Here is a 24,687-nt window from a genome sequence, read left to right as displayed (position 1 = left end):
ATGATTTTCTGTGACCATTGGGCCACTCGGCTTTTTTTTAACAGTTGGGGAGGGGTTTGCAACAGTTGGGGAGGGGCTGGGGGAACAGTTGAGGTTTTTGAAGACTTTGGTGATTTTTGAAGCTTTTCCAAAACTTCTTTTGCAGCCATTCGGTAAGTTAAACTTTTAAAACTTTTTGGGGGGGTTTTGGATTTTGGGTTGGGGTGTTTGGAATTCAAGGACTTGGTTCTGGGTTTGAATTTCTGTGTGGTGGGTGGCTGGGTGCTTTTGAATTTTTTGGAAGTGAAGCACTGATTTTTATTTTTATTTTGGGTTTGCGAAGGTAGCTGTGCTGCCATGGGACCCAAGAAGACTGCTGCTGCAGAGGCCGGCGAGGGGAAGAAGGCGAAGGTTACGCTGGAATGAAGAAGGAGATCATCCGGAAGCACGACGGTGGAATGCGTGTGACAGACCTCGCCAGGGAGTACGGGAGGAATCCATCGACCATCGGGACCATCCTGAAGATGAGGGAGAAGATCCTTGCGACTGATGCAGCCAAGGGAGTCACCAGGATCGTGAAGAACCGCCCAGCTCTTCTGGAGGAGGTGGAGAAGTTGCTGCTCATCTGGTTAGAAGAGAAGCAGCGTGCAGGGGACACAGTGACTGAGGCCGTCATTTGTGAGAAGGCCAAGGCCTTGCACGCAGACCTCGTCCAGGAGCAGCCAGGAACCTCAGGCGAGCCAGAAGTCTTCAAGGCAAGCAGAGGCTGGTTTGACCGGTTCAAGACAAGATCTGGAATCCACAGCGTGGTCAGGCATGGAGAGGCTGCCAGTTCTGATGTTTCTGCGGCTGAAGACTTTGCAGCGGAGTTCCTGGAGGTTGTGAAGATGGAGGGCTACGTTCCACAGCAGGTCTTCAACTGCGACGAGACCGGGCTGTTTTGGAAGAGGATGCCCAAAAGGACTTTCATCACACAGGAGGAGGCCAAGTTGCCTGGCCACAAGCCCATGAAGGACCGTCTGACCCTGCTCTTCTGTGCCAACGCAAGCGGCGACCTGAAGATCAAGCCCCTGCTGGTGTACCACTCGGAGAACCCACGGGCCTTCAAGAAACACAAGGTCAACAAGGAGCAGCTGAGTGTCATGTGGCGATCCAACAGTAAGGCTTGGGTCACACGTGTGCTGTTTGTGGACTGGGTCAATCTTGCTTTTGGCCCTGCTGTCAGACAGTACCTGCTGGACAACGACCTGCTGCTGAAGGCTTTGCTTCTGATGGACAATGCTCCTGCTCATCCTAAAGGCCTTGAGGAGGACTTGTTGGAGGAGTTCAGCTTCATCAGCATCATGTTCCTGCCGCCTAACACCACGCCACTGCTCCAGCCGATGGATCAGCAGGTCATCGCCAATTTCAAAAAGCTCTACACCAAGGAGCTTTTCAGGCGATGCTTCGAGGTGACTGATTGCACCACCATCACCCTGCGGGAATTCTGGAAGGACCACTTCGACATCGTCACCTGCTTGAAGATGATCACCACGGCCTGGAACGGGATCAGCCAGAGAAATTTGAATTGCGCTTGGTGCAGCCTGTGGCCGGACTGTGTGGCACCAAGTGACTCTGATGCACCAGAGTCAACAGTGGTGCAGGACATTGTTGCCTTGGGGAGAACCATGGGCCTGGAGGTCACAGAGGAGGATATCAGCGAGCTGGTGGAGGAGCACGACCACGAGCTGACCACCCAGGAGCGGGTCGAACTGCAGGCAGAGGCTGCGCAAGAGCAGGCCTCGCTGGAAGAGGAGGAAGCAACTGAGGAACGGCTGTACTCCAAATAACTGAGGGACATTTGCCTGAAGTGGAAGGATGTGCAGGCTTTTGCACAGCGGCACCACCCTGACAAGCACAAGGCACATGACCTTGTGAACACTTTTGATACGAGGGTCATGTCGCCTTTCAGTGAGGTGCTGAAAAGGCGGATGAAGCAGCAGACCATGGACAGGTTCTTCAGCAAGAAGCAAAGAGTGGAAGAGGAACCTTCTTCGAGTTGTCCCCCAGAGTCTTAGAAAATGTACTGTACACTTTGTTGATTTTTAAATGTTTTTCTGTCATGTTTAGAAACTTAATTTATTGTTCCTTCAATTTTTGAAATGCTCTTTACAGTATGTGTGACTTTAAAGAGCACTTAATAAACTCTTGTACCAAATTTGGCTTTGTTTGGACTTTTTTTGACCATAGGAACGCATTAATTGAATTTCAATGCATTCCTATGGGATTTCGTGCTTCGCAAGACGAAAAATTCGCTAGACGAAAAAACTCGCGGAACGAATTAATTTTGTCTTGCGAGGCACCACTGTATTTTTGTGATTTCTCTCCAGTATTTGATCCCCGCTATAATTTTTATGCTACTCAGTTTATTGGCAAGAACCAAAAATCAGCTGTGTTAACTAAAACAACTCCTCTCAGCACCCTTAACAAACGGCAGCTCCCAGAATTCTTTGCAGAAAACCATTACCAGCTAACGCTTGTTCTAATCACTAAACCCAAATAAACTAATGGACCCAAGTTAGTCTCGTTCATTAATTTCAGTGTATCTACTCTGAGTAGGACTAGCATTGGCTACAGCCCATTGCTTATGAATGGATCACACAGAATTCAAGCACAAAAGGCAGGAGCAGATGTTTTATTGAAACCCATGGACTTATAAGGCAGCCTCTTGTGGCATACTGTTTTGCAGGAAGATTAATTTGTCAGTATGCAGCAGCTTTAGACAGAATGCCTTCTTCCCAAGACAAAAGGGGAGGGGGAATCCTCAAACACTAAGTAACATCTCCTGCACCTTTGGAGCATCTCTGTAACAAGTAGATCTTGGTACCTTGTTTCACCCCGAAAATAAAACCATATTGATCATAACCGTGGTCAACTCCATCTTCGTGTGAGAAAGATGAGGAATATAGTGTGGTTGCCCCCCAAATCCATTTTGCTTTGAAGTCAGACTTTTTGTCCACTTAACTCAGTACAGTCCACTCTAAAGTAGGCGAAATTCTGCCACTGTCCACCAGACAATGGTGAACTCCTAATTCCCATCAACCTCAGCCACCCTATTTCAGTGGTCAGGGAGGATGAGAGCTATGATTCAGCACTGTCTGGAGGGCCACAGCTTCCACACTCCTTGTCTACTCCAGGGATACAGGCAGCAAATGGTCATTTCCCAGGCTGGCAACTCAGAAGCATTTTTAACTGGCGATGTCAGCAGTTCAGCCTGGGACCTTCTGCATATCCAGTCTCTGCTCTTCCACTAATAATCTAGGGCCTCTCAGTTGTAAATAAACCCACTCTACAACCACCTCAAAGTAAAAAATAAAAAATGCTCAATTTCACTTCTGTTGCTGCACCCGTCAGCAAGGCTCAAGGTCTCTTTCACAAGTAAAAATGTCCATCTATGTTTATACAATGAAGCATGCAAAGTTAAAAACAAATATTTTATTAAGCACGGCAGCCTAGCAAGGTTGCACAAAAGAAACCATCAAGTAAGGAAGATCCCATCTTTGTAGGGAAAGCAAGACTTGCTCTGCTTGGAGGAGGAACTCCATTTAAAACCTAGAGGAGAGAAGCTCAGTCTCTTCTGCTATTTCTAAACAGAGTTTGTTGGGCTCTTGAAACAAATTCCTGCTTTCTTCCAAAGCTCACAGGTACCAGGCACTGCCACTGTCCACCCTTTGGGCTCTAGAACTCAAAGTTCCCAAACTGAGATGAACGGTTGTTTGGTTTGGGCTGGGGTTTGTAGCCAATCCGGTCATGTATCATCTGCTCCCGGCTCTTATGATCAGTGCTGAGTCCCAGCGCACACTCAGCATCGCTGGCTCCCACCATGTCCACCTCCTCGCGCTTCCTACGACTCTGTGGAAACAAATGGGAAGCATAATTAAAGAAAACTTCTCCAGGACAATCACATATGTGCCTCCTCCGCCCATGACATGTTTTCTTTTTCAAATATAGCTGTAATGAATCCGATTCTTTGCTTTCAGATTTAAGACATTGCAAGCTGTCAAAAGGTTCTGCCACAGAAAGGGGCCAAACACCTTTACTCGTGAGTGCAGGGGGCTAACATGGAGGCAACCTCAAGCATAATTTGGCATTTAGATCTGCTACTGTGTACGCACAAACACACCTTCTTGCACAGGAATACAAGTAGCCATTTTATACCAAATTTGACCATTGTTTCATCTTGTTCAGTATTGTCTACTCTAACAACAATATTGCAGGATTTCAGGCAGGGAGTCTCCCAGCCCTACCTGGGAGACTGAACTTGGGAGCTTCTGCATGCAAACGAAATGCTTTACAGCTGAGCTTATGGTCATCGAACAAAACACAGGAAGCTGCCTTTTACAGAGTCAGACCATTGGATCCACTTAGCTCAGTATTGTCCACCCTGTTTGGCAGCACTTCTCCACGGTTTCAGGCAGGAAGCCTCTTCCAGACTTACTTGGGGATACTCACAATTGAACCTGGGGCCTTCTCAATGCAAAGAAAATCCTTTGACACTGAGCTGCGACCTTTCCCCCAGCCAACAACCTTTTATTAAAACAAGCAAATGGCAGCCCTGAGGAGCCAGTGTTCTTTCTCCGTACTGTGCATAATTTTATAAGCTTGTTTGTGCATGTTCCACCCAAGTAAGAACAGTGGGGGGGGGGGGGGACTGCGCCCAACTCCAGCGGGTGGCTCTACCTCACCGCCTGTTTACTATACTCGGTACCCTCCTGAGTGGGAGAGAGAAGACCGGGCCGGGCAGCTCAATAACAAACAGGATGGCTACTCCCCTTGTGAGGAGAAACAGGTTTTTAAAAAAGAAAAGAGAAAGCAAGGCCAAGAGAATCTCTAAGCATGTGCAGAGTGCGCAAACAACAACACCAACACCGAAGAAAGGTGGGCAAGGAGCGCCTTGCCGTCCCGCAACCAACCAACCAACCAACCACTCACCCACCCACCTCGAGTTCCTTGCGGGCGCCGTCGAACTCCTCGATGTCGTCCAGCTTCAATTCAAGCCGCGTCGGTTTCCGCCGCAGCATCTTGCAAGCAGACCTTTCCCCACACCGCGGCTCTCTCGCGCGTGCGCAGCAGCTCCCCGCTCTTTTCTTCACCTGCACCTCTCGTACAGACGCCGACGCCAGAGGCTCGATCCCACCACGCCCCACGTCGCCAGCCAGCAACCTGGAAGGTCTCGCTCCGCATAACCATGGAGCTCCAGGGAAGCTAGAGCGGCCCACTCTCCGGGATGGAATGGAAAGGCATCATTGGCTGTGGCGCTCTGCAAGGGCGGGGGAAGCCGCTGTGCCGGAAGTGTTTGTGGGGAGCCCGTTGCGTGTGATTCCCCCACTACAGAGCCCCGGTCTGAGAGCAGGGGTCGGGAAAGCGCCATGGCTGCGTCGCGGATCGCCGCGGTGAATAAGGCAGGGGGTTTGAAACTGGGATAGAATGTGGTTTCTTAGTTTAAAAAACGTGTATCTTTTCATAGAAATGATAAAATGAAAAATCTGTTTGAAAGACACCAGTGTCTACTTATTTACTGCAGTGACTAACGTAACCTCACGTCGGTAGTAAAAGTTTTTAGAGCGTAACGGATTGTATCCAACTAAAGCTCAATTCAAGGTTGGACTCATTTGAATTAATGAATATGACTCGCTTGCGGCTGTTAATTTCAGTGGCTCTCTTCTTTCAGTTGAGCTGAGTTGGGTGCAACTCAACGCTTCAGCTTCTGCCACAAAAGGCAAAATGTTATGCTTTAAGAGTTCTAATATTTCTGCTGCATTAAAACAACAAGGCATTCTTTGCCACCTTAAAGACTAACAAACGTTGTTGTTTCAAAACCACCTATTAGAGTGGACTTGTAGTCCATGAAAGTTTATGCCAGAATAAATATATATATATATATATATGTTAGGATTTTATCCAGTGCTATCTCTACACGGAGCAGACCCACTGGCCTACTCAGAGCAAGACATGGATTTCCTTTGCTTTTAAAGTACAGTGGTACCTCAGGTTAAGAACTTAATTCGTTCTGGAGGTCCGTTCTTAACCTGAAACTGTTCTTAACCTGAGGTACCACTTTAGCTAATGGGGCCTCCTGCCGCCGCCGTGTGATTTCTGTTCTCACCCTGAAGCAAAGTTCTTAACCCGAGGTACTAGTTCTGGGTTAGCGGAGTCTGTAACCTGAAGCGTCTGTAACCTGAAGCGTCTGTAACCTGAGGTACCACTGTACCATGATACTCATGGACTAACATGACTGTTCCTGTGGAATATTTTATGTTAGTCACTGTAATAAATATATTACCAAACAGTATACAGTGGTGCCTCGCAAGACGAAATTAATTCGTTCCGCAAGTTTTTTCTTCTTGCGAGTTTTTCGTCTTGCGATGCACGGTTTCCCATAGGAATGCATTGAAAATCAATTAATGCGTTCCTAGGGAAACCGACTTCAGACCAGGTCCGGGGACAGTCTGTCCCCGGACCTCCTCTGAAGGCTGGGGGGGGGGGGCAAGGGCTTTTCTTCCCACCCCCAGCATTTTAAAAAACCCTGGGACAGCGGAGGACTTCTCCGCTGTCCGGGGCGATCTTAAAATGCTGGCGGGCGGCATTTTAAAATCGCCCCGGACAGCGGAGGACTTCTCCGCTGTCGGGGCGATTTAAAAGCCCCTGGGAAGGCAGGCAGGGGGGACAAAGACTTTTGCCCCCCGCCAGCCTTCAGAAGAGGTCCTGGACCTCTTCTGAAGGCTGGCGGGGGCGAAAGTCTTTGCTCCCCCCGCCTGCCTTCAAAGGCTGTCCGGCCCAGGCTTCCCGGACCTTTCCGCCAGCAGCGGCAGCGCTGCCGCTGCTGGCGGAGACTTGCCGGCATGCCGAAGCCTGCGCGCCGCGCGCCCAGGCTTCGCGGATCTCTCCGCCTGCGCACAGCGCGCCCAGGCTTCGCGGATCTCTCCGCCAGCAGCGGCAGCGCTGCCGCTGCTGGCGGAGACTCTCCTGCCTTCAAAAGCCGTCCGGGATAGCAGGAAGCGCTTCCCTGCTATCCCGGACTGCTTTTAAAATGCTGGCGCTGGGGAGCAAAGCCTTTCGGCCCCCGCCAGCCTTCCTGGACCTCTTCTGAAGGGCGGGGGAAAGGCTTTGCTCCCCACCGCTAGCATTTAAAAGAGGTCCCCGGAGATTTCCCTATGGGCTTTCGTCTTGCGAAGCAAGCCCATAGGGAAATTCGTTTTGCGAAGCGCCTCCAAAACGGAAAACCCTTTCGTCTAGCGGGTTTTCCGTCTTGCGAGGCGTTCGTCTTGCGGGGTACCACTGTAATCCTTAACAATGTCAACTCACAAGAAAGTCCTATTGAGTTCAGTAGTGCTGACTCCCACAGAGGTGGGCTTAGGGTTTTAGCCTTAATGATTAACAGTATGCTGGGATTCAAAACAAAATTGTCTCATGTACTGTTTGATGGGGTGGGGGCTGTCAGATGTGGGCAGATGTCATGAGTCAGGAGTATAGGGGAAGGGGAGCTGGTTACTGCCTTTTGGTTCCATTCCTCTCCAGCCTCCTCTTCTGCCTCAGTCTGGACTTCTCTCTGCCCCATGTCTCTTCCTGCTCACTAAAGCCTGTTGCCTCTTCTCCCTCTGACCATGCATCACTGCCCCCCTGGCTCTGAGCCTTCTTCCCCAGTTCTCTGCATCAAGCCAGCCCATGACAACAGGTGGGGGAAAATCCAAATTTGCTCTCTTCCTTCTCCATGTAGGCTACTGCTGAGTTTCCTTCTTGCAGGGTTCAAAAACAAAGGCTTCAGATGAAGGGGATGCTCCTCCAGCCAAGAAAGCCCCAATTTTCTATGGGAGCTTGGAGGAGAAAGAGCAAGAGCGTCTCCTCAAAGGGGAGTCTGGGTTGATGGGCAAGGATGCAGTCAAAGCAGCTATTGAGGCTGGCAACATCAATATCACCAGTGGTAAGAGATGGTAGTGAGCTGACTGGGAGATGGAAGGAAAAGGATGGAGGGAAGAACTGATTAGTGGGGCTGATAATTTGTTTAGAATGCTTGTAAGCAGGCCATTTTCAGCAAATGCTCTCAGAGAAGCACATAGTTCAATACTAAAATTACAATTAAATCAGGAAGTCCTTTAAAACAAATCACACTAAAGCATTACACAGCATAATGAGATTAAACGAGATGCTGACATAAAACCACATGCAAACAAAGAAGGCATTCACTTGGTGCTGACAGAATGCCACAACTAAGAAGCCTGTGTCATTGTCTACCATACTTCCAAGGGTGGTAGGACCTAGAATATATCTTAATGTTTGGGTGGGTTCATGTGGGAACAGGTAATCTTTCAACTAGCCTGGCCCCAACTCATTTGGGGCTTTGTAGGTCAAAATCTGCACTTTGGCTTGAGCTTGGCAATGAACTTTAATCCAGTGTATCTCTTTAGGACAGGCAAAATAGGTTCCATATGACCAGTCCCATTTATTTGCTTTAACTGTAGTTTCCTAGCAATCTTCAAAGGCAGCCCCAAGTACAGTGCGTTATAGTAATCAGTCCATGGATAAATGTGACCAGGCTATCTTTATCCCAAGGATGCTATCAGTTATACATACAGTGGTATCTCCAGTTACAAACCTAACCCGTTCCGGAGGTCCGTTTGTAACCGGAAACCGCTCGTAACATGAAGCACGCTTCCACTAATGGCACCTCCCGCTGCTGCCGCACCGCCGGAGCGTGGTTTCTGCTCGCATCCCGGGACAAAGTTCACAACGAGGGGCATCTACTTTCGGGTTAGTGGTGCGCGTAACCCGAAGAATTCGTAAGGGGACGGTTCGCAACATGAGGTACCACTGTAGTTCTTTACAGGAGAAAGCAAGCAAGAGACAAATCCCTGCCCTGAGGTCTTTATAATTTAAATCTAGATAGGGGTAGCAAAAAGCAAAACACTAGATGAGAAGGAGTGTCACAGGTGGCAGCAGATCAATGTGGGTACACTCTGCTTAGGTTTCGTTTCAGGGGAACAAATGCTTGTTGGCTAGCTCCTGCGCATCTGCAGATCCTATTTGTTCCCTCTGGATATAAAAATGTGTACTTCCAGTGGCCATAAGAGATTGTGCTCTCTTACCCCCCCCCCCCCAGCAATACATTAATTACATTTTGCCTCTGTATTAATTTTGATTTTAAGCCATTTGGGCAGCCAGTTTTGGCTGAAAAGAGGGATGTAGATCAAAGTCTTAAGCCACAGGCCTCACTGATAACATAAGCTTTGACCTGGACACTCAAGAAGCAGAGAGAGGTGACACAGCATATACCACATATTGTTGCTCTTTGAATGTGGCTTCATTGGAATGAAGCAAACTTTTGAAGTGAGGGTCAAGTGTTGAGGCTTTGTTTTTTTTAAAAAAAATTTTTATTGGTTTTACAAAATTTTTAAATAACAAACAAACACTTAAAAAGACAAACATACACGTATAGTTTCATAACATATTTTCATAAACCTCTTTTCTTGGACTTCCCCTTACCCCCCCCTTTCTGCATCCCGATGTCCATAGTTTTTAGCAACTCCCAATTGTTACTTCCAACCTCTGTCATCTTAGTCCTCTCTATATTCTGACCTTATATCACTGTATCCCTTTATTTCTAAAAACCACAACACTTTAACATTCATTAAGTTCATAATAGTCCTTAAGATAGCTTTTAAATTTTCTCCAATCTTCTTCCACCATCTCCTTTCGTTGGTCACGGATTCTGCCTGTCATCTCAGCCAATGTCATATAGTCCATCACTTTCATCTGCCATTCTTCCAGAGTGGGTAGATCTTGTGTCTTCCAATACTTCGCGATGAGTATTCTTGCTGCTGTTGTAGCGTACATAAAAAAAGTTCTATCCCTTTTTAACACCAATTGGCCGACAATGCCCAAGAGAAAGGCCTCTGGCTTTTTAGGAAAAGTACATTTAAGTACCTTTTTCATTTCATTATAGATCATTTCCCAGAAAGCCTTAATCTTCGGGCACGTCCACCAGAGGTGGTAGAAGGTGCCTTCAGTCTCTCTACATTTCCAACATTTGTTATCGGGCAAATGATAAATTTTTGCCAGCTTGACTGGAGTCATGTACCACCTGTAAACCATTTTCATAATATTTTCCTTTAAGGCATTACATGCCGTGAATTTAATACCAGTGTTCCATAACCATTCCCAGTCAGCTGACATGATATTGTGCCCAACATCCTGTGCCCACTTAATCATAGCCGATTTGACTGTTTCGTCCTGTGTACTCCATTTCAGCAACAAGTTATACATTCTAGATAAATTCTTAGTATTGGGTTCTAATAACTCAGTTTCTAGTTTTGATTTTTCCACCTGGAAGCCAATTTTCCTATCCTGTTTAAAAAACTCCATTATTTGGCGATATTGAAACCAATTTTGTACTTTGTGTTTCAATTTCTCCTGGCTTTGTAATTTAAACTTATCTCCATCCTGTTCCAAAATTTCCCAATACTTCGGCCATCCGACCTCCATATTGAGTTTCTTCACTGCTTTAGCCTCCACTGGTGACACCCATCTAGGGGTTTTGTTTTCCAACAGATCTTTATATCTTATCCAAACATTATATAGTGCTTTTCTAACAATATGATTTTTAAAGATACTATTAACTTTGTCATACCATAGATATGCATGCCAACCAAAAGCATTGTTAAAACCCTCCAGATCCAAAATGTCCGTATTCTCGAGGAGCATCCATTCTTTCAGCCAGCAAAAAGCTGCTGCCTCATTGTACAATTTTAAGTCCGGCAGGGCAAAACCCCCTCTTTCTTTTGCATCTGTCAATATTTTAAATTTAATTCTGGGCTTTTTGCCCTGCCAGACAAATTTCGAAATATCTTTCTGCCACCTCTTGAAACATTCCATCTTGTCAAGAATCTGCAAGGTCTGAAACAAAAATAGCATTCTAGGCAATACATTCATTTTAATCACCGCAATTCGGCCTAACATTGACAATTTCAAATTTGACCATATTTCTAGATCTTTTTTGATTTCTGACCAACATTTTTCATAATTGTCCTTATACAAATTCACATTTTTAGATGTCAAATAAACCCCTAGGTATTTCACCTTCTTAACCACTGTCAGCCCTGTTTCTTCTTGGAATTTCTCCTTTTCTATGTCTGTTAAGTTTTTTCCTAAAACTTTGGTTTTTTGTTTATTCAACTTAAATCCAGCTACCTGGCCAAACTGTTGTATTATTTCTAAAACCTTTTTCGTACTAGTGATTGGCTCTTGTAAAGTCAGTACTAAGTCATCTGCAAACGCTCTTAACTTGTAATGTTTAGCTCCGACCTGCACTCCTTTAACCTGCTGGTCATTCCTTATCATATTCAGCAACACCTCCAGGACTGAAATAAAAAGTAATGGGGAAATTGGGCACCCTTGTCGTGTTCCTTTTTCTATCTTAAGTTCCTCAGTTACTACGTTGTTTACAATCAATTTAGCCTTTTGTTCAGAATATATTGCAGCCATACCATTCTCAAAACCTTGGCCTACCCCCATCCCATGAAGGTTCTTTATCATAAAGCTCCAAGAAATATTGTCAAAGGCTTTCTCCGCGTCCACAAAAATCAATACTGCTTTAGTGTTTATATTCACCTCTAGCTTTTCCAAAATGTCTATTACATTCCTTACATTGTCTGCCAGGTGTCTTTTAGGGAGAAAGCCTGCTTGGTTCTTATGAATCCTTTCCATCAACACTCTTTTAAATCTTTTTGCCAAAATATCTGCAAAAATTTTATAATCCACATTAAGTAGCGATATTGGGCGGTAGTTCTTCAGCTGAGTCTTTTCAGTCTCTGTCTTTGGTATGAGTGAAATATATGCTTCTTTCCACGATTCAGGTGCCTTCTTTCCCTCAAGGATCTCATTGCAAACTTCTTTTAGTGGTTGAATCAACCATTCCTTCAACGATTTGTAATATCTGGAAGTCAGTCCATCTGGTCCTGGAGATTTGCCCAGTTGCATGTTCTGAATGGCAGCCTCTATCTCTTGTTCTGTTATTCTCTGGTTCAGATCCATCTTACTTTGATGAGAGATTTTTTGTAATCCATATTTATCAAGGAATTTATCTATATCTTCTTCATTTTGCGGGCCTTGAGTATATAACTTTTTAAAATAACTCAAAAAACAGTTTCTAATTTCATTAGGTTTCGATATATTCTTTCCATCCACTTCTAGGCTTGTAACCGTATTTAATTTCTGCCTTTTCTTCAATTGCCATGCCAGAAGTTTGCCACATTTATTTGCTGATTCAAATGTCTTTTGTTTCATTTGTTTTATCTTCCATTCAATCTCTTGGTTCATCAGTTCCATATATTGTGTTTGATATAACTTAATCTCTCTTAAGATCTCCTGGGACTTTGGTTTTGTTCTTAATTTTTTCTCTCCTTCCTTTATCTTTTCCAAAATCTTTTCTTTTTTCTCATTTTGTTTTTTTCTCTTTATTGAATTTTGTTGAATCAAAAAGCCTCTCATCACCGCTTTACTTGCGTCCCAGATCACTCTTTTTTCCACGTCGGCCCTCAAATTTATTTCAAAGTAGTCTTTTAGGGTTTTTTGGGCCTTCATAAGGATCTCCCTATCTCGAAAGAGGGTGTCATTCATTCTCCATCTGAATTGACCAGTTGTTGTAAGTTTCATCTCCATCCTCACGGCATTATGGTCGGAGCAAGTTTTTGGGCAGATTTCCACCTTCTTAACCTTTGGAGCCATACCACTAGTAATCCAAATTTGATCGATTCTGGTCCAGGTCATCATTGCTTGAGAGAGAAAGGTTCCCTCTCTCTCCAGAGGGTTCCTTGTTCTCCATATATCTATCAAGTCCATGTTTTCCATCATTTCGAAAAAAGTCTTAGGAAGTCTCCCTTCCTTGCTAACTGTTAGTCTTTGTGCCTTGTCCATGTTAGTGGAGACCACACCATTCATGTCTCCCATGATTATCATATTGTAATCCAAATAGTCCATCAGGGTTTCATGGAGTCTCTTAAAAAAGTCAGATTTACCTTCATTTGGTGCGTAGATTCCAACAACTAAAAATTTTTCTCCTTGTACTTGTATCTCCACTGCCAAATATCTCCCTTGTTCATCTTTAAATATCATTTTTGGAGCCCATTTCTCTTTCACATATATTACAACTCCTCTTTTCTTAACTTTATCTGATGCAATAAATTCTTGTCCTAGTCTTTTATTTGTAAGTAGTCTCCTATGGGCTCTAGTTATGTGAGTTTCTTGTAGGCATATCAAGTCCAGTTGTTCTCTGTTCAAAATATGGAACACTTGTCTTCTCTTCAAAGGCCCATTAAGTCCATTACAATTCCAACTAAGGAATTGCAGAGCCATCTTATTATTTTTCTGAAACTCCTCCAACAGCTCCAAGTTGTTGCTCTTCTTCTGATGGTGGTAGTTTTTGTCCAAATGAGAGATTCAGAATGTCTAGTACTCTCCTCTGTTCTGCAAGTACGTCCACTGTCCCCTTCTGCAGGTCCTCCTGATTTCTTGCCAAAAATTTGTCTTTGTCTTGAATAGTCTTTATCTTCACCTTCTTTCCCCTGTAGTCAAATGACAGTCCTTGTGGAAATTCCCACCTGAAGCGGATGGAGTTTTTCTTCAGCAGAAGAGCCAAATCCTTGTAGAAGTTTCTTAAATCCAGAATATATTTTGGAATATCTTTAAAAATCTGTATAGCTGAATTTCCAATTTGCAGGGCCTTTTCAAAGTGTAATCCTAATATTTTGTCTCTTTCGTCCTTGGATCTAAATGTAATCAGGCAATCTCTCGGGGTCTTTCTGTCCTGCTTTTTGCCCAGTCTAAAAGCTGTTGTAATTTTGAATTCGTCTTCTTCAAGATCCCAGCAGTCAACAAACTCCCGTGTCAGATATTCCGCGAGATTGTCTCTTTCATTCTCTGGAATCAATCTTAATTTCAAATTTCTTTCTTTTCTCTGTAACTCCCACAAGGCCAAAGTTGCGTCGTGCTCATAAACCTTCTTAGCGATCGGCTCTAATTTCTCTTGTGTCTCTGCAGCAGTAGCTTTAGCATCTTCAGCAATTTTACGCGTGGTAGCATTTTCCTCCACCAATTTATTTATTGATTCTGTGTTCTGGTTTAGTCTTACTGATATTTCTGTTAATTTTTGTGTATTTTCTGAAGTCTGTTTTGTCAGAGACTCCAAAGATTGATTTATTTTAAGCAGGGCTTCTGTCACGGCATCCATAGAGACAGCCGTTCCTTTTTCTTGTCCTGTTGCTCCTGCAGATCCAGTAGCTACGCCTGAAATTGAGCCTCTTTTCTTTGTCTGTTGCTGCAGCTGTTGTTGTTGTTGTTGCTTGGTCTTGGCTCTTGTAACTATCTCTTCTTGTGAGCCACTCATGTCAAGGTCGTTTCCCACGGGAGCTATTCCCCGTTGGAAAATTCCACTGTCCCAAGCTGTGCCAAATTTTACTTTACCCTCTAGAGGGAGCAAATCAAAATGGCCAAAAATAAAATGTCCAAGTACAAAGACAAAGGAGAATATCCAAAGATGTAGAAAAGAAAAAGTTTTTTTTTTAACACAGTTAAAGCAAATATAGCTGGAGGCTTATAGCTACAAATTGCCACAGTTTCCCAATAAATACTGTTTCATCTTGTAATATACTGTAGCCAGGCGCTGTGTAAACTTTGTATCGCAATATCACTTTTACAGGAGGAAGTCAGTTCAGTGTCTTAATGTCCTAAAAGGCAGACCGTTTCATACTTTTAATAACTGAGACAGCAGAGGATTTTTACTTTGAATAGATCGTGCAGTTACTACAGTCTCTTTCACCTCCCCTCTGCCCTGCTAGCTAGAGGGGAGATCTGAGGTCTGAGTGTCCGGTTTAGTTATATAAAAAGCAAGTTTCAACGGATGCAGATTTAGAGTTCCGTTGCTTTCACTTTCATGCAGTCGGGGGGAGGCAGACTTCCTTGATTTAACTTCCCCGCTTTTAGCCCGATTTTCAGAATTTAAAGGGTCCCAATTGTTTTCAGCTCCTACTCACGGGAATTCAGTCCAAATTTTCTTTCAGGAAGGAATCGGCGCTCTCCGCTTATGGCGACGCGGCTTCACTCCACAGGCTGGGTAACGACTCTCAGCACCGCGCTCACTCCCGATGCCGCTCCGTAGCCTTTAAAAAGGCTCTTTCGCAGTACCGGGGGGCGCAAAGGTGCCCACCGAATCTCCTTGTTCTCAGGCTTCAGCGCCTGAGATTTTAGGGGTCCCCCGCTCGCCGTAGCGGGTAAGACCCGAACTTGTGGAGCAGTCCTTCTCCGGAGCTCGGAGGTAGGACCGCCATTAAGCGCTGGCACCGACCGGAAGTTCCAAGTGTTGAGGCTTTGTAGGGTCCAGTTGGGGTTGTATTTCCTATAACCTTTGGCTTTCTACTATGATCAGGTGAAGTTTTTGATTTGGAAGAGCACATCAGCGAGCGCCAGGCAGAGGTCCTGGCAGAGTTTGAGCGCCGGAAGCGTGCCAGGCAAATCAATGTTTCCACAGATGACTCTGAGGTCAAGGCCTGCTTACGAGCCCTCGGGGAGCCCATCACACTTTTTGGAGAGGGCCCTGCAGAAAGGAGGGAGAGGTCAGAGAGGATGAAATTGACTTGCTCTCACTTCCTTTTCCAGTTCATTGATGTGACTCATATAAACAAAGCCAAGTTAATCTTCACTTTATTTCTCAACAGGCTACGTAACATTCTGTCTGTGGTTGGCACAGATGCATTGAAGAAGACCCAAAAAGATGATGAGAAGTCCAAGAAATCAAAAGAGGAGGTAATAAATTTTAAAGTGTGTTATGAGTGACAGCAGCTCTAGGGTTTCAAATGGGAGTCTTCACAAACTCTGGGAGCTCACACTTTCCCACTGAGCTCCGACCTTTCCCCTTAGCTATAAATGTATGCCCACTATACTACCCAAGTCTCACAAGAGTTACCCACCCCTTTAATGTTTCATTTCTCTTAGTATCAGCAAACCTGGTACCACGAAGGACCAAATACCTTGAAGACGGCCAGACTGTGGATCTCCAACTACTCCCTCCCTCGGTAAGGGGCTGGGATTGAGAAATGCTAACGCAAACATTGATGAGGCCTTGTATATCTATTGTCCCTAACTAGAGTGGTGGTGATGGTTGAGAAATGGGGGATTTCAAACCCACCTCAAAAGACAGATGGCACGTGGCAGAAGAATTGTCACCATTACAACTTGTAGGCCTCTGCAAGGGTTGAATATGGGCAAGACCTGGTTGCATTAATTTTTGTTCCCTTCACAGGGCAATGAATCGATTGGAGGAAGCCCGGCTGCTCAAGGAGGTCCCTGAGGCCACACGGACTTCCCAGAAACAGGAGCTGCACAAATCTCTAAGGGTAAGTGGGACCCGTCTCTGCTATGACTTAAAAGTTCTGGGCACAGGGCTGCTGCAGCCCAGAAGGCCCCCGAGATGCGGAGGTTCAAATGAGCTTGTAGAAGGCTTCTGTGCCTCTGCTCCTCCTCAGCATAATTCAATGGTAGATCAAATGCTTTGCATGTGGATGATCCCAGGTTGACTCCCTGGCATCTCCATCTCCAAAGACACCTGGACAAGGAAAGATCTCTGCTGGTTGCTTGGAATTCAGCTGCCAGTTCAGAGCACGTAACATTGCACTAAATGGGTCCAACAATTCAGCTCAGTAGAAAACACTACTGGGGGTGAGGTGGGGGAGCAGCCTGGGCAGGAAACGTCATCTCTTTTCTTTACCATCTCAGCGCCATCTCATTTTAGTGAGCCCTTCATTTCCTCTGGTGGCAAAATATTATCTTTTGTTTTTTGTTTTTCTTTCAGTCTTTGAATAATTTCTGCAGCCAAATTGGAGACGACCGCCCTATCTCCTATTGCAACTTCAGCCCCAACTCCAAGCTCCTGGCTACAGCTTGCTGGTAAACTTTGTTCTGCTTTTCATTATGCCCCTCCCAATCCTGCTAAGTTCTCCTATAGTGTACAGGAGAGGCTGCCTGAGCTGTTGGGGGCAGTCATAGAATCATAAAATTGTAGAGCTGGAAAGGATCCCGAAAGTCATCTTGTCCAACGCCCTGTAATTAGCAAGTTCTGGAAGGCTATTGTGGGAGTAGTTTTTAGAATGTGATAGTTCTGTGGGTGCATTTTATCATTTTGTTGAAGGTTGTTTTTAGACTTGCTATCTTGCAACTGAATTTTGCTTGGTTTTTATATGTGTTTGGGTTTTTTTTACTCTCTTAGCTTCCTTGATTGTGTTTGTTTGATTCGTTTTGTTTGTAAAACAGAAAGACAAGGGATAGAAAACATTTTAAGATAAAATAAAATGCCAGTCAGTTTTCCTTCTGCCTTTCCTCTCCCAGGAGTGGCCTCTGTAAACTGTGGTCAGTGCCGGATTGTAATCTCATCCACACTTTGCGAGGTATAGTATCTGACTCCCACCGCACCCATTGCCAAAGCAGCCTGCTTTTCTCTTATCTTCCCTCAAATGACTGGAGCAATTACAGTATATGGCTGATTAGGAGCATAAGGCTACATGGGTGGGAGGCTATGAATTTTGAGAGTGGTGCTGTGCAAACTTCTTCCTTTATTTGTTTGTCCACCTTGGGCTTGGGTGAGATGGCATTCCTTTCTGGAAGACAGCCTGGACTCTAATAATCAGTGTTGGGAGTCATATCCTATAGGTCCACTGCTTAGCTGCTGACTAATTCAGAGCATGGGAACGTCAGACCCGTGGGCCACATGTGGCCCTCACAGCCTCTCTGGCCCTTGGGGCTCTCTTCAAACTGCACCAACCCTGCTTGGCACCCCCCTTTAGTGTTTTTACTTGGGTGGAATGTGGCCTTGAATTCTGATCAGGCCTGGAAGGAGACTAGAAATGGGAATGTGAAGGCAGGTAGCCTACTATACATAGGGAAAAGCTGCATTTGTTGCTCCACCTTCTTTTGCTTTTGGCCCCTCCCACTATTGGCATGCAGCCATCCTCCATTCAGGCCAGCCAGAGCCATTTTCAGAATTCAAGGATGCAATCCGGGCTGGCAGAAGACACTTAAGAAGGGCGTGAAGCAGGGACAGTGAAGTGTGTGGCCTGAGGGGAAAGAGTGAATTAGTGTGGGGAGAGTGCCAAGGACCAAAGTGGAAGGCCTTGAGAGCCACATTTGGCTTACAGGGCCAAGGTTCCCCACCCCGGCTTTAGCACAAAAACTAAATTTGGAGTGATTCCCAGTCAAAGAGTCTCTTTGGAGCAATAGGAAGAGGCCCAGACTCAGACAGAGGAAGCAAGCTTAAAATTGGCTGGCTCTCAAACTGTCTGTCTGTCTGTCTGTCTGTCTCGTCTGTTCCCAAGGGCACAACACCAACGTTGGAGCCATTGTCTTTCACCCCAAGGCAAGCATCTTCCTGGACAAGAAGGACGTCAACCTGTCTTCATGCGCAGCAGATGGCTCTGTCAAACTTTGGAGTCTTGAAAGGTACGCCTGGGCCCAGGAAAATCAGTTGCCTTCCCTTCCTTATTTTATTGGCTGCTGTGGGTGGTAGAGAAAAATATTAAAGAATGGCTTCCTGTTTAACCTCCTTCTGCAACAAACAAAACGCTAACACAAGTGATTGAGGCAGGGGCATGACCACACCATACTTTTAAAGCACATGGCTCCCCCCAAAGAATCCTGGGAGCTGTAGTTTGTTAAAAGTGCTGGGAATTATAGTCCTGTGAGGGTGAACTATAGTTCCCAGAGTTATTTTGCTGTGGGTGCTTTTGGGGGCCTGATCCAGCAGTGCTCCTCTCTCCTTATAATGAGGCTTCTTTTCTGTGTTACCGTTTCTAAACCTTTATAGAGACACGAGTTTGCTTGGCTTATTGGTTGTGCCCCCCGGCCCAAACTGTGAGGTGGCGGGTTCCCACTTCTCCCCCATGTCATACTTGTCTTACTTTTTACACCTCTTGTCTTGCTATGTCCCCAGATAGGCTGCATTTGTTCCAACAGTCAAGGCACTATGACTCTTGGGGAAGGCAGTTGATTCTGTCAGTGCGTTATCCAAGGAAACAGAGAGAGAGCAGATTCTTTAATTGGGCCTCAGGGAAGAGGTTTATTTCTGTCAGATACTGTTGCTGTGGGCCGAAGCATCAGTGGTGGTAAATTCGCACTCCTTCTCTCAGTCTAGGGTCCCTGTGAGGTCATAGAATCATAGAATTGTCAAGTTGGAAGGGACCACAAGGGTCATTGACTCCAACCCCCTGCAATGCAGGAATCTTTTGCTCAAACTCATATTTAGTGATAGATTTTTTTCCCACCTGTTGAACTCGAGACCCTCTTTTGCAACAGTAAGGGACCTGTGGCCCCTGGGCCTGGCAGGGAACCTGATATGGCCCATGGGGCCATTTTTGCCAAGCCCCACCTGCCCCACCCCTGACATCTTGTATAACATGGGGCAGGTAAAGACACGGCCGCAAAAGGAACAAGTAGAAGAGCTTTAAAACATGTTGTTCTGGGGCCATTCTGTGGCTTGTTATATTGATGTCAAATTCAAATCCCACTGGGCTAGGCTTCCTTCTGGAGTTCCCTGAGTTCCTTCACCTTTTGTTTAAGAAAGTCAGGGTTGTGTGTACAGGACTGGATCATTCCAGCAACAAGGGGGCTCAATCAAACTGAAGAGAGCAGCTACAGTAAGTGGAGCTGGTCTAGTAACTCTTATACTTGAGGAAGTATTAGGACTTCCTCCTGCCAATGAGGTTACTGGTTCACTATCCAGTCGCTTTCTTTTGGAACACAGGGTTGTAGACCCATTGAAATGCATGGACATGCATTAATTTCACTGGGTCTACTCTGAAATGAACTGAATTGAATACAACCCCATAGGAAGCTGCTTTATAGCAAGCCAGACTAATTGCCTCTCAAGGCCACTGTTGTCTGCTCTGACAGGCAGTGGCTCTCCACAGTTTCAGGTGGGAGGATTTCCCAGCCGTACTTGGAGACACCAGGGATTGAATCTGGGATTCTTTTGCCTGCAGAGTGTGTCTACCACTGAGCCACAACTGCTCTGCTTGGGCAGGCAGGGTTTTCCCTTCTGTTTCGAATGCCCTTTGATTACTTTAATATTTGTACTTTGCAGCCCTGGGAACAATGGGGAGTAGCCTACATGAAGCATCCCAAGCTGCCTGTGTATTTTTGCAGCCAGTCAGAGACAGCATTGTTTGTTTCCTTGTGAACTAGTTTTGCAAAGACCCATCACAACATATTTTAGGCTTGAAAGGCAGCAAGCAGTGTACAAATCTTATACAGTAGTATACTATGATTAAGCTGTTAATAAAGTCATTGGATAAAGCCAAGCTAGTCTGTGAATCTTTCAATAACAACTGAAACATTTTTCTCTTCTGGGCACCCTTCAGGGGGGTCACTTACCAGTGGTGGGTGGAGTAACTACTGTAAATTTTACCTTCACACAGCAGATTAGTTTCTGTACACACACACCCCTCTGTCCTCCAGCCAACCAGCTGGATCCACCCATCGCACCTTCCTTTCTCCTATTCTGTATTGCTGCCTCTTTATTTTAGTCTCTCTTATGGGACAGTCAGCATCATCAAGAATTTGCCATGAGATGATGTGTTTCTTTCAGTGATGAACCAGTGGCTGACATCGAGGGACACACAGCGAGAGTAGCCCGGGTGGCATGGCATCCCTCTGGCAGGTTTCTGGGCACAACCTGGTAAGTCAGAGGAGGGGGTGCTGCCCAAAGGGCCACACATGGCACCTGGTCTAATTTCTTGTGGGTAGCAAGGAGGTGAATAAATAGGGAAATGATGTGATGGAGAAAGAGGAAGAGCAGAGAGCAGCAGAAAGAAAAGGAAGAAAAGAGAGTTCCTTCCATTGTTAGTAGTCTCACCACCACTGCCAATGCCACCACCATGGGTTACCTTCGAAATAATTCTGCCCTCGATAGAAAAACAGTTGTTGTCATCCCCTTGTGATATGTTACTTCTTTCCACTCAGCCCAGCACTCATTACACAAGACTGGAAAGTGAGAGGTCGGAATGGGAGGAAGCTGCAGTTGAAGATCCCAATACTGAGCAGAGAATTGAATTATGTGTCCTAAATGCTACACATATCCCTGTATCAGTTGGCTGATTGTCTAAGTTTGTGGGGGCCAGGGGCAGATTAGATTAATTCCATGGTCTTAGCTTGTAGTGGAGATCAGGATAGACAATCCAGCCACCTGCTTGAACTTCGGGGGGGGGGGGGGGACGGGGACCTGTTGGGGCCTTGTGAGATATTCACATGAGTCTTTGTCTCTTCTCCACCTCCCCCCCCCCCCTGCAGCTATGACCACTCTTGGCGCCTGTGGGACCTGGAGGCTCAGGAGGAAATCTTGCACCAGGAGGGGCACAGCAAAGGAGTTTACGACATCACCTTCCATGTTGACGGCTCCCTTTCTGCCACTGGGTAAATCTACATGCATGTGCAAGTCCTAACCCTCCCTGGGGGTGTCACTGAGCAAGTATCAGCCAGTCAGTAATGATGCTCATTCTTGCTAGTTCTAAAATGCCAGAAAAGAGAGAGAACTGGTTGGGATTCTACCTTCAGAAGATCCCACTCAAGTCTTCACTCCTGGAGCTAAAAAGTCACAGGGTGGAAATTCTAATGAGGGAGGGGCCATAGCTTCGATAAGAGCGTCTGCTCTGCGTGGAGAAAGTCACAGCTTCAATCCCCAATGGTTATCTTCCTATCTATAATCCTGGAGAGCAGCTGCCAGTCAGTGTAGACACTACTGAATTAGATGGACCAATGTTCTGACTCATTTCTAGGAAACTTCCTTTGTTCCTAATAGCTTGACTGTATTCCTGAGTTTATACTACTCATTAAAATAAAAGTTTCAACTTTTTAGGGCAATGTTAAGATTTGCCCCATCATTGTTCTTAATCTGCAAATTCTGATCTGGGCAGCTCTTGCTTTAGCTTGTTTGTAATTGAGTCGATCCTTCATTGTCACGTAACTATGCTTTGGAACTCCCTGCCTATTGACATTAAGCAAGCTATATAGTTGTAGGCACCGGCTGAATCCTTTTTTTTTTTTTGGCTTGACAAGCCTACCCAGGTGCATAATTTAGTTACTTTGTTTTTAAAGTTCTACTTATTTTTATGCGTGTTTATAATGCCAATGGCTTTTATGTATATTTGCTTTTTAATTGTTCTGTAGATTTTAGCTATGTTTCACGTTCAGTTTTTGTACTCCTCTTAGATAACTTTTTGATTTAAGTGCATTATAAATATTCTAAATCTATGCAAACAAAGTGTGCTAATTAGACTTTGCTACATGTGATTTGCCAGGTAGGTCAGATCTGGGTCCTGCTTGCAAAACCTTGGAACTGCAGACAGGAGGTGGTAGTAACATGGGAGGCAATCCGAGCTGCATTGTAGAAAGGCTTTGCTCCAGTTTAACAACTGTGGTTCACAGAAGCTCCTTTGGCTCCTATTTAGTGATGTTAAGAGGCATCCAGCCTAGGTGACAACTAAAGAGGAAAGAAGATCCAAAGATGGCTTTAAGTGATGCCTCTTATTCAGAGTGGAAACATGGGAATGGGTTTGTGTGAGAAAGAGATTGTTTGACGTTTTTCTCTTCCTTTCAGTGGCCTTGATGCATTTGGCCGCGTGTGGGATCTGCGCACAGGGCGTTGTATCATGTTTTTGGAGGGTCATCTCAAGGAGATCTATGGGATCAACTTTTCCCCTAACGGGTAAGAACCAATTTGCCATCCCCACTTGGGGTGCAGGTCTTAATATTGACACACAGACAACTAACTTCTGCTCGGAGTAGATTAATTGAAATTAATGGAACTAATTTAGTCTGCATGCACACTATATATTCAAAGCACATTTCCCACCCCAAATCATCCTGGGAATTTTAGTTTCCCCCTCACAGAGCTTATAATTCCCTATGCCCTTAGTAAACTACAGTTCCCAGGGTTCTTTGGCAGAAGCCGTGTGCTTTAAATGTATGATGGGTACATAGCCTTCCCCCCTCCTCCAATATATTTTATTAAAGCTTTTTCATAATCATGTAGGATTATGAATAGGGCTGAAACTGGGAACAACCCCCTTGCACGCAAACCCGAATTCCTCCTCTTCCGTACTTCTCATAGGTACCACATTGCCACTGGCAGCGGCGACAACACCTGTAAAGTGTGGGATCTCCGCCAGAGAAAGTGCATCTACACCATCCCTGCCCATCAGAACCTGGTGACCGGAGTGAAGTTTGAACGTAAGTCTCTGCATCTGCTAAGGCCTTTCCCCAGAAACTGAGGATATATAATGGGCTGAAAAGTACCTTGTCTATGGTTTCCATGTGCAACATAGATTCCCAGGACATAGATATATACCGCTCCCCATCCTCCCCATCCAAATACACTGGCTCTTGAGAATAGCCTGTATGCTCTGTCACTCGCCCTCCCTCTTCCTGCATCCCCCCTGTTCCCTGCTTATGGTTGGCTTCTGGGTAAGGCTTTGGGGAAACTGGTAGCACTCTGGAAGTTATTGGACTCCCAACTCCCATCAGCCCCAGCCAGCATAGCTAATGGTCATGGATGATGGGAGTTGTAGTTCCTCACCCCTGCTGTAAGTGGTGAATCTCTATATTGCCTCCTTAGTCCTCCTCCCCACTTCCTGTTATTTTTCTCTTTCCGCCACCCAGCAAATCATGGCAACTTCCTGCTTACTGGATCTTACGACAACACAGCCAAGGTCTGGACGCACCCAGGCTCATCCCCGCTGAAAACCTTGGCAGGACACGAGGGCAAAGTCATGGGCTTGGACATCTCCCTGGACGGGCAGCTGATCGCCACATGCTCTTATGACAGGACTTTCAAGCTTTGGATGGCAGAGTAGGGGGAAGGAGCATTTCTGCCAGATTGGCCCTGCCCAGCTCCCGCAGCCAAGGAAGGCAGCCTGCTGTGACTCCCTGGGCCTCCGCCGCAGATCAGGGCATGGTTTGATGCACTTCTGGGATACTGCCTCCTCCTAACACATGCACACACCCTCTGGTCAGGCCAAGCTGAGTTTGAGAATGCCTTTCCTATTGCATTTTGCTTTAGTTGTGTACTCTCCCCTCCCTTCCCTGTGGAATGGGCTTGCATTGATCCAGCACTACCAACCTTTAGGAATACCCAGGGTGCTAACAGAGCTGGTAGGGTGGGTTGTTCTGGTTGTTATTTGGGAGTGGGGTCACAGCTTCTTCTCACTCGGACAGAGACTTTTCTTGAAAAACGACACCCTAACATTAAAGCAGAGTGGCTGCTTGAAAATGGTGAAGCCTGTGTGGGTTGCGTTTTTGACACATTATTTATTGAGCCAAACAGCCTCTGGTGATGGGGTGCCTCCCCTGCCCCACCCCTCAGTGCTCAGCTTTCCTATTATCACTCCTGCATTCATAGAATCATAAAGTTGGTAGGGACCTTAAGGATCATTAGCCCAGGAATGGTGAAACCACAGGCCCCCTAAGCCAGATGTGGCCCTCCAGGCTTCCCTGCCTGGCCCTCAGGACTCTCTCCTGGCCACAACCCTCCACAAACCATGTTTCACATCCTCCCTGAGAGTTTTTGCCTGGCAGGAATGTGTTCTTGTTGATATTGCAGAGTCCTGTGCACAACGGAATGACGAACAGTACGTGCCACAT

At 45.7% G+C, this 24,687-nt stretch overlaps 2 protein-coding genes across 5 annotated transcripts; one reads left to right on the top strand and one right to left on the bottom strand.

The window, feature by feature from the left end:
• Positions 1-3,438: 3,438 nt before the first annotated feature.
• LOC309523328 (anaphase-promoting complex subunit CDC26-like) lies at positions 3,439-5,192 on the bottom strand. The gene is made up of 2 exons (XM_082207132.1): positions 4,959-5,192; positions 3,439-3,870 (listed from the first exon to the last, which is right to left on the bottom strand). Exons 1-2 carry the CDS (start codon positions 5,037-5,039, stop codon positions 3,697-3,699), a joined length of 255 nt encoding a protein of 84 aa, XP_082063258.1. The 5' UTR covers positions 5,040-5,192; the 3' UTR covers positions 3,439-3,696.
• Positions 5,193-5,360: 168 nt separating this feature from the next.
• LOC309523303 (U4/U6 small nuclear ribonucleoprotein Prp4) lies at positions 5,361-24,323 on the top strand. 4 transcript variants are annotated; one of them, XM_082207096.1, is made up of 14 exons: positions 5,361-5,411; positions 7,762-7,939; positions 15,434-15,620; positions 15,723-15,810; positions 16,000-16,079; positions 16,307-16,400; positions 16,856-16,950; positions 17,389-17,447; positions 18,372-18,495; positions 20,639-20,728; positions 21,340-21,462; positions 22,646-22,753; positions 23,159-23,277; positions 23,707-24,323. In XM_082207096.1, the coding sequence occupies exons 1-14, from the start codon at positions 5,388-5,390 to the stop codon at positions 23,898-23,900; spliced, it is 1,563 nt and encodes a 520-aa protein (XP_082063222.1). In that variant the 5' UTR covers positions 5,361-5,387; the 3' UTR covers positions 23,901-24,323. The 4 variants fall into 4 exon arrangements, with proteins under 4 accessions (XP_082063222.1, XP_082063221.1, XP_082063224.1 ...); XM_082207095.1 differs by having other exon boundaries at positions 5,364-5,420; XM_082207098.1 differs by lacking the exon at positions 7,762-7,939 and having other exon boundaries at positions 5,372-5,411.
• Positions 24,324-24,687: the final 364 nt, after the last annotated feature.

The sequence above is a fragment of the Podarcis vaucheri genome (genome assembly GCF_965113315.1).
Source record: "Podarcis vaucheri genome assembly, chromosome: W".
NCBI lineage: Eukaryota > Metazoa > Chordata > Lepidosauria > Squamata > Lacertidae > Podarcis > Podarcis vaucheri.
The sequence above is the reverse complement of the archived record's forward strand: the minus strand, read 5'-3'. Positions and strand labels throughout refer to the sequence as shown.

Coding starts and splice junctions, on each gene's coding strand:
- LOC309523328 (XM_082207132.1), bottom strand. CDS start 5,039: ATGCTGCGGCGGAAACCGACGCGGCTTGAATTGAAGCTGGACGACATC. Junction 3,871..4,958: donor GCGCCCGCAAGGAACTCGAG/GTGGGTGGGTGA, acceptor TTGTTTCCACAG/AGTCGTAGGAAGCGCGAGGA.
- LOC309523303 (XM_082207095.1), top strand. CDS start 5,388: ATGGCTGCGTCGCGGATCGCCGCGGTGAATAAG. Junction 15,621..15,722: donor CCTGCAGAAAGGAGGGAGAG/GTCAGAGAGGAT, acceptor ATTTCTCAACAG/GCTACGTAACATTCTGTCTG. Junction 23,278..23,706: donor GACCGGAGTGAAGTTTGAAC/GTAAGTCTCTGC, acceptor TCCGCCACCCAG/CAAATCATGGCAACTTCCTG.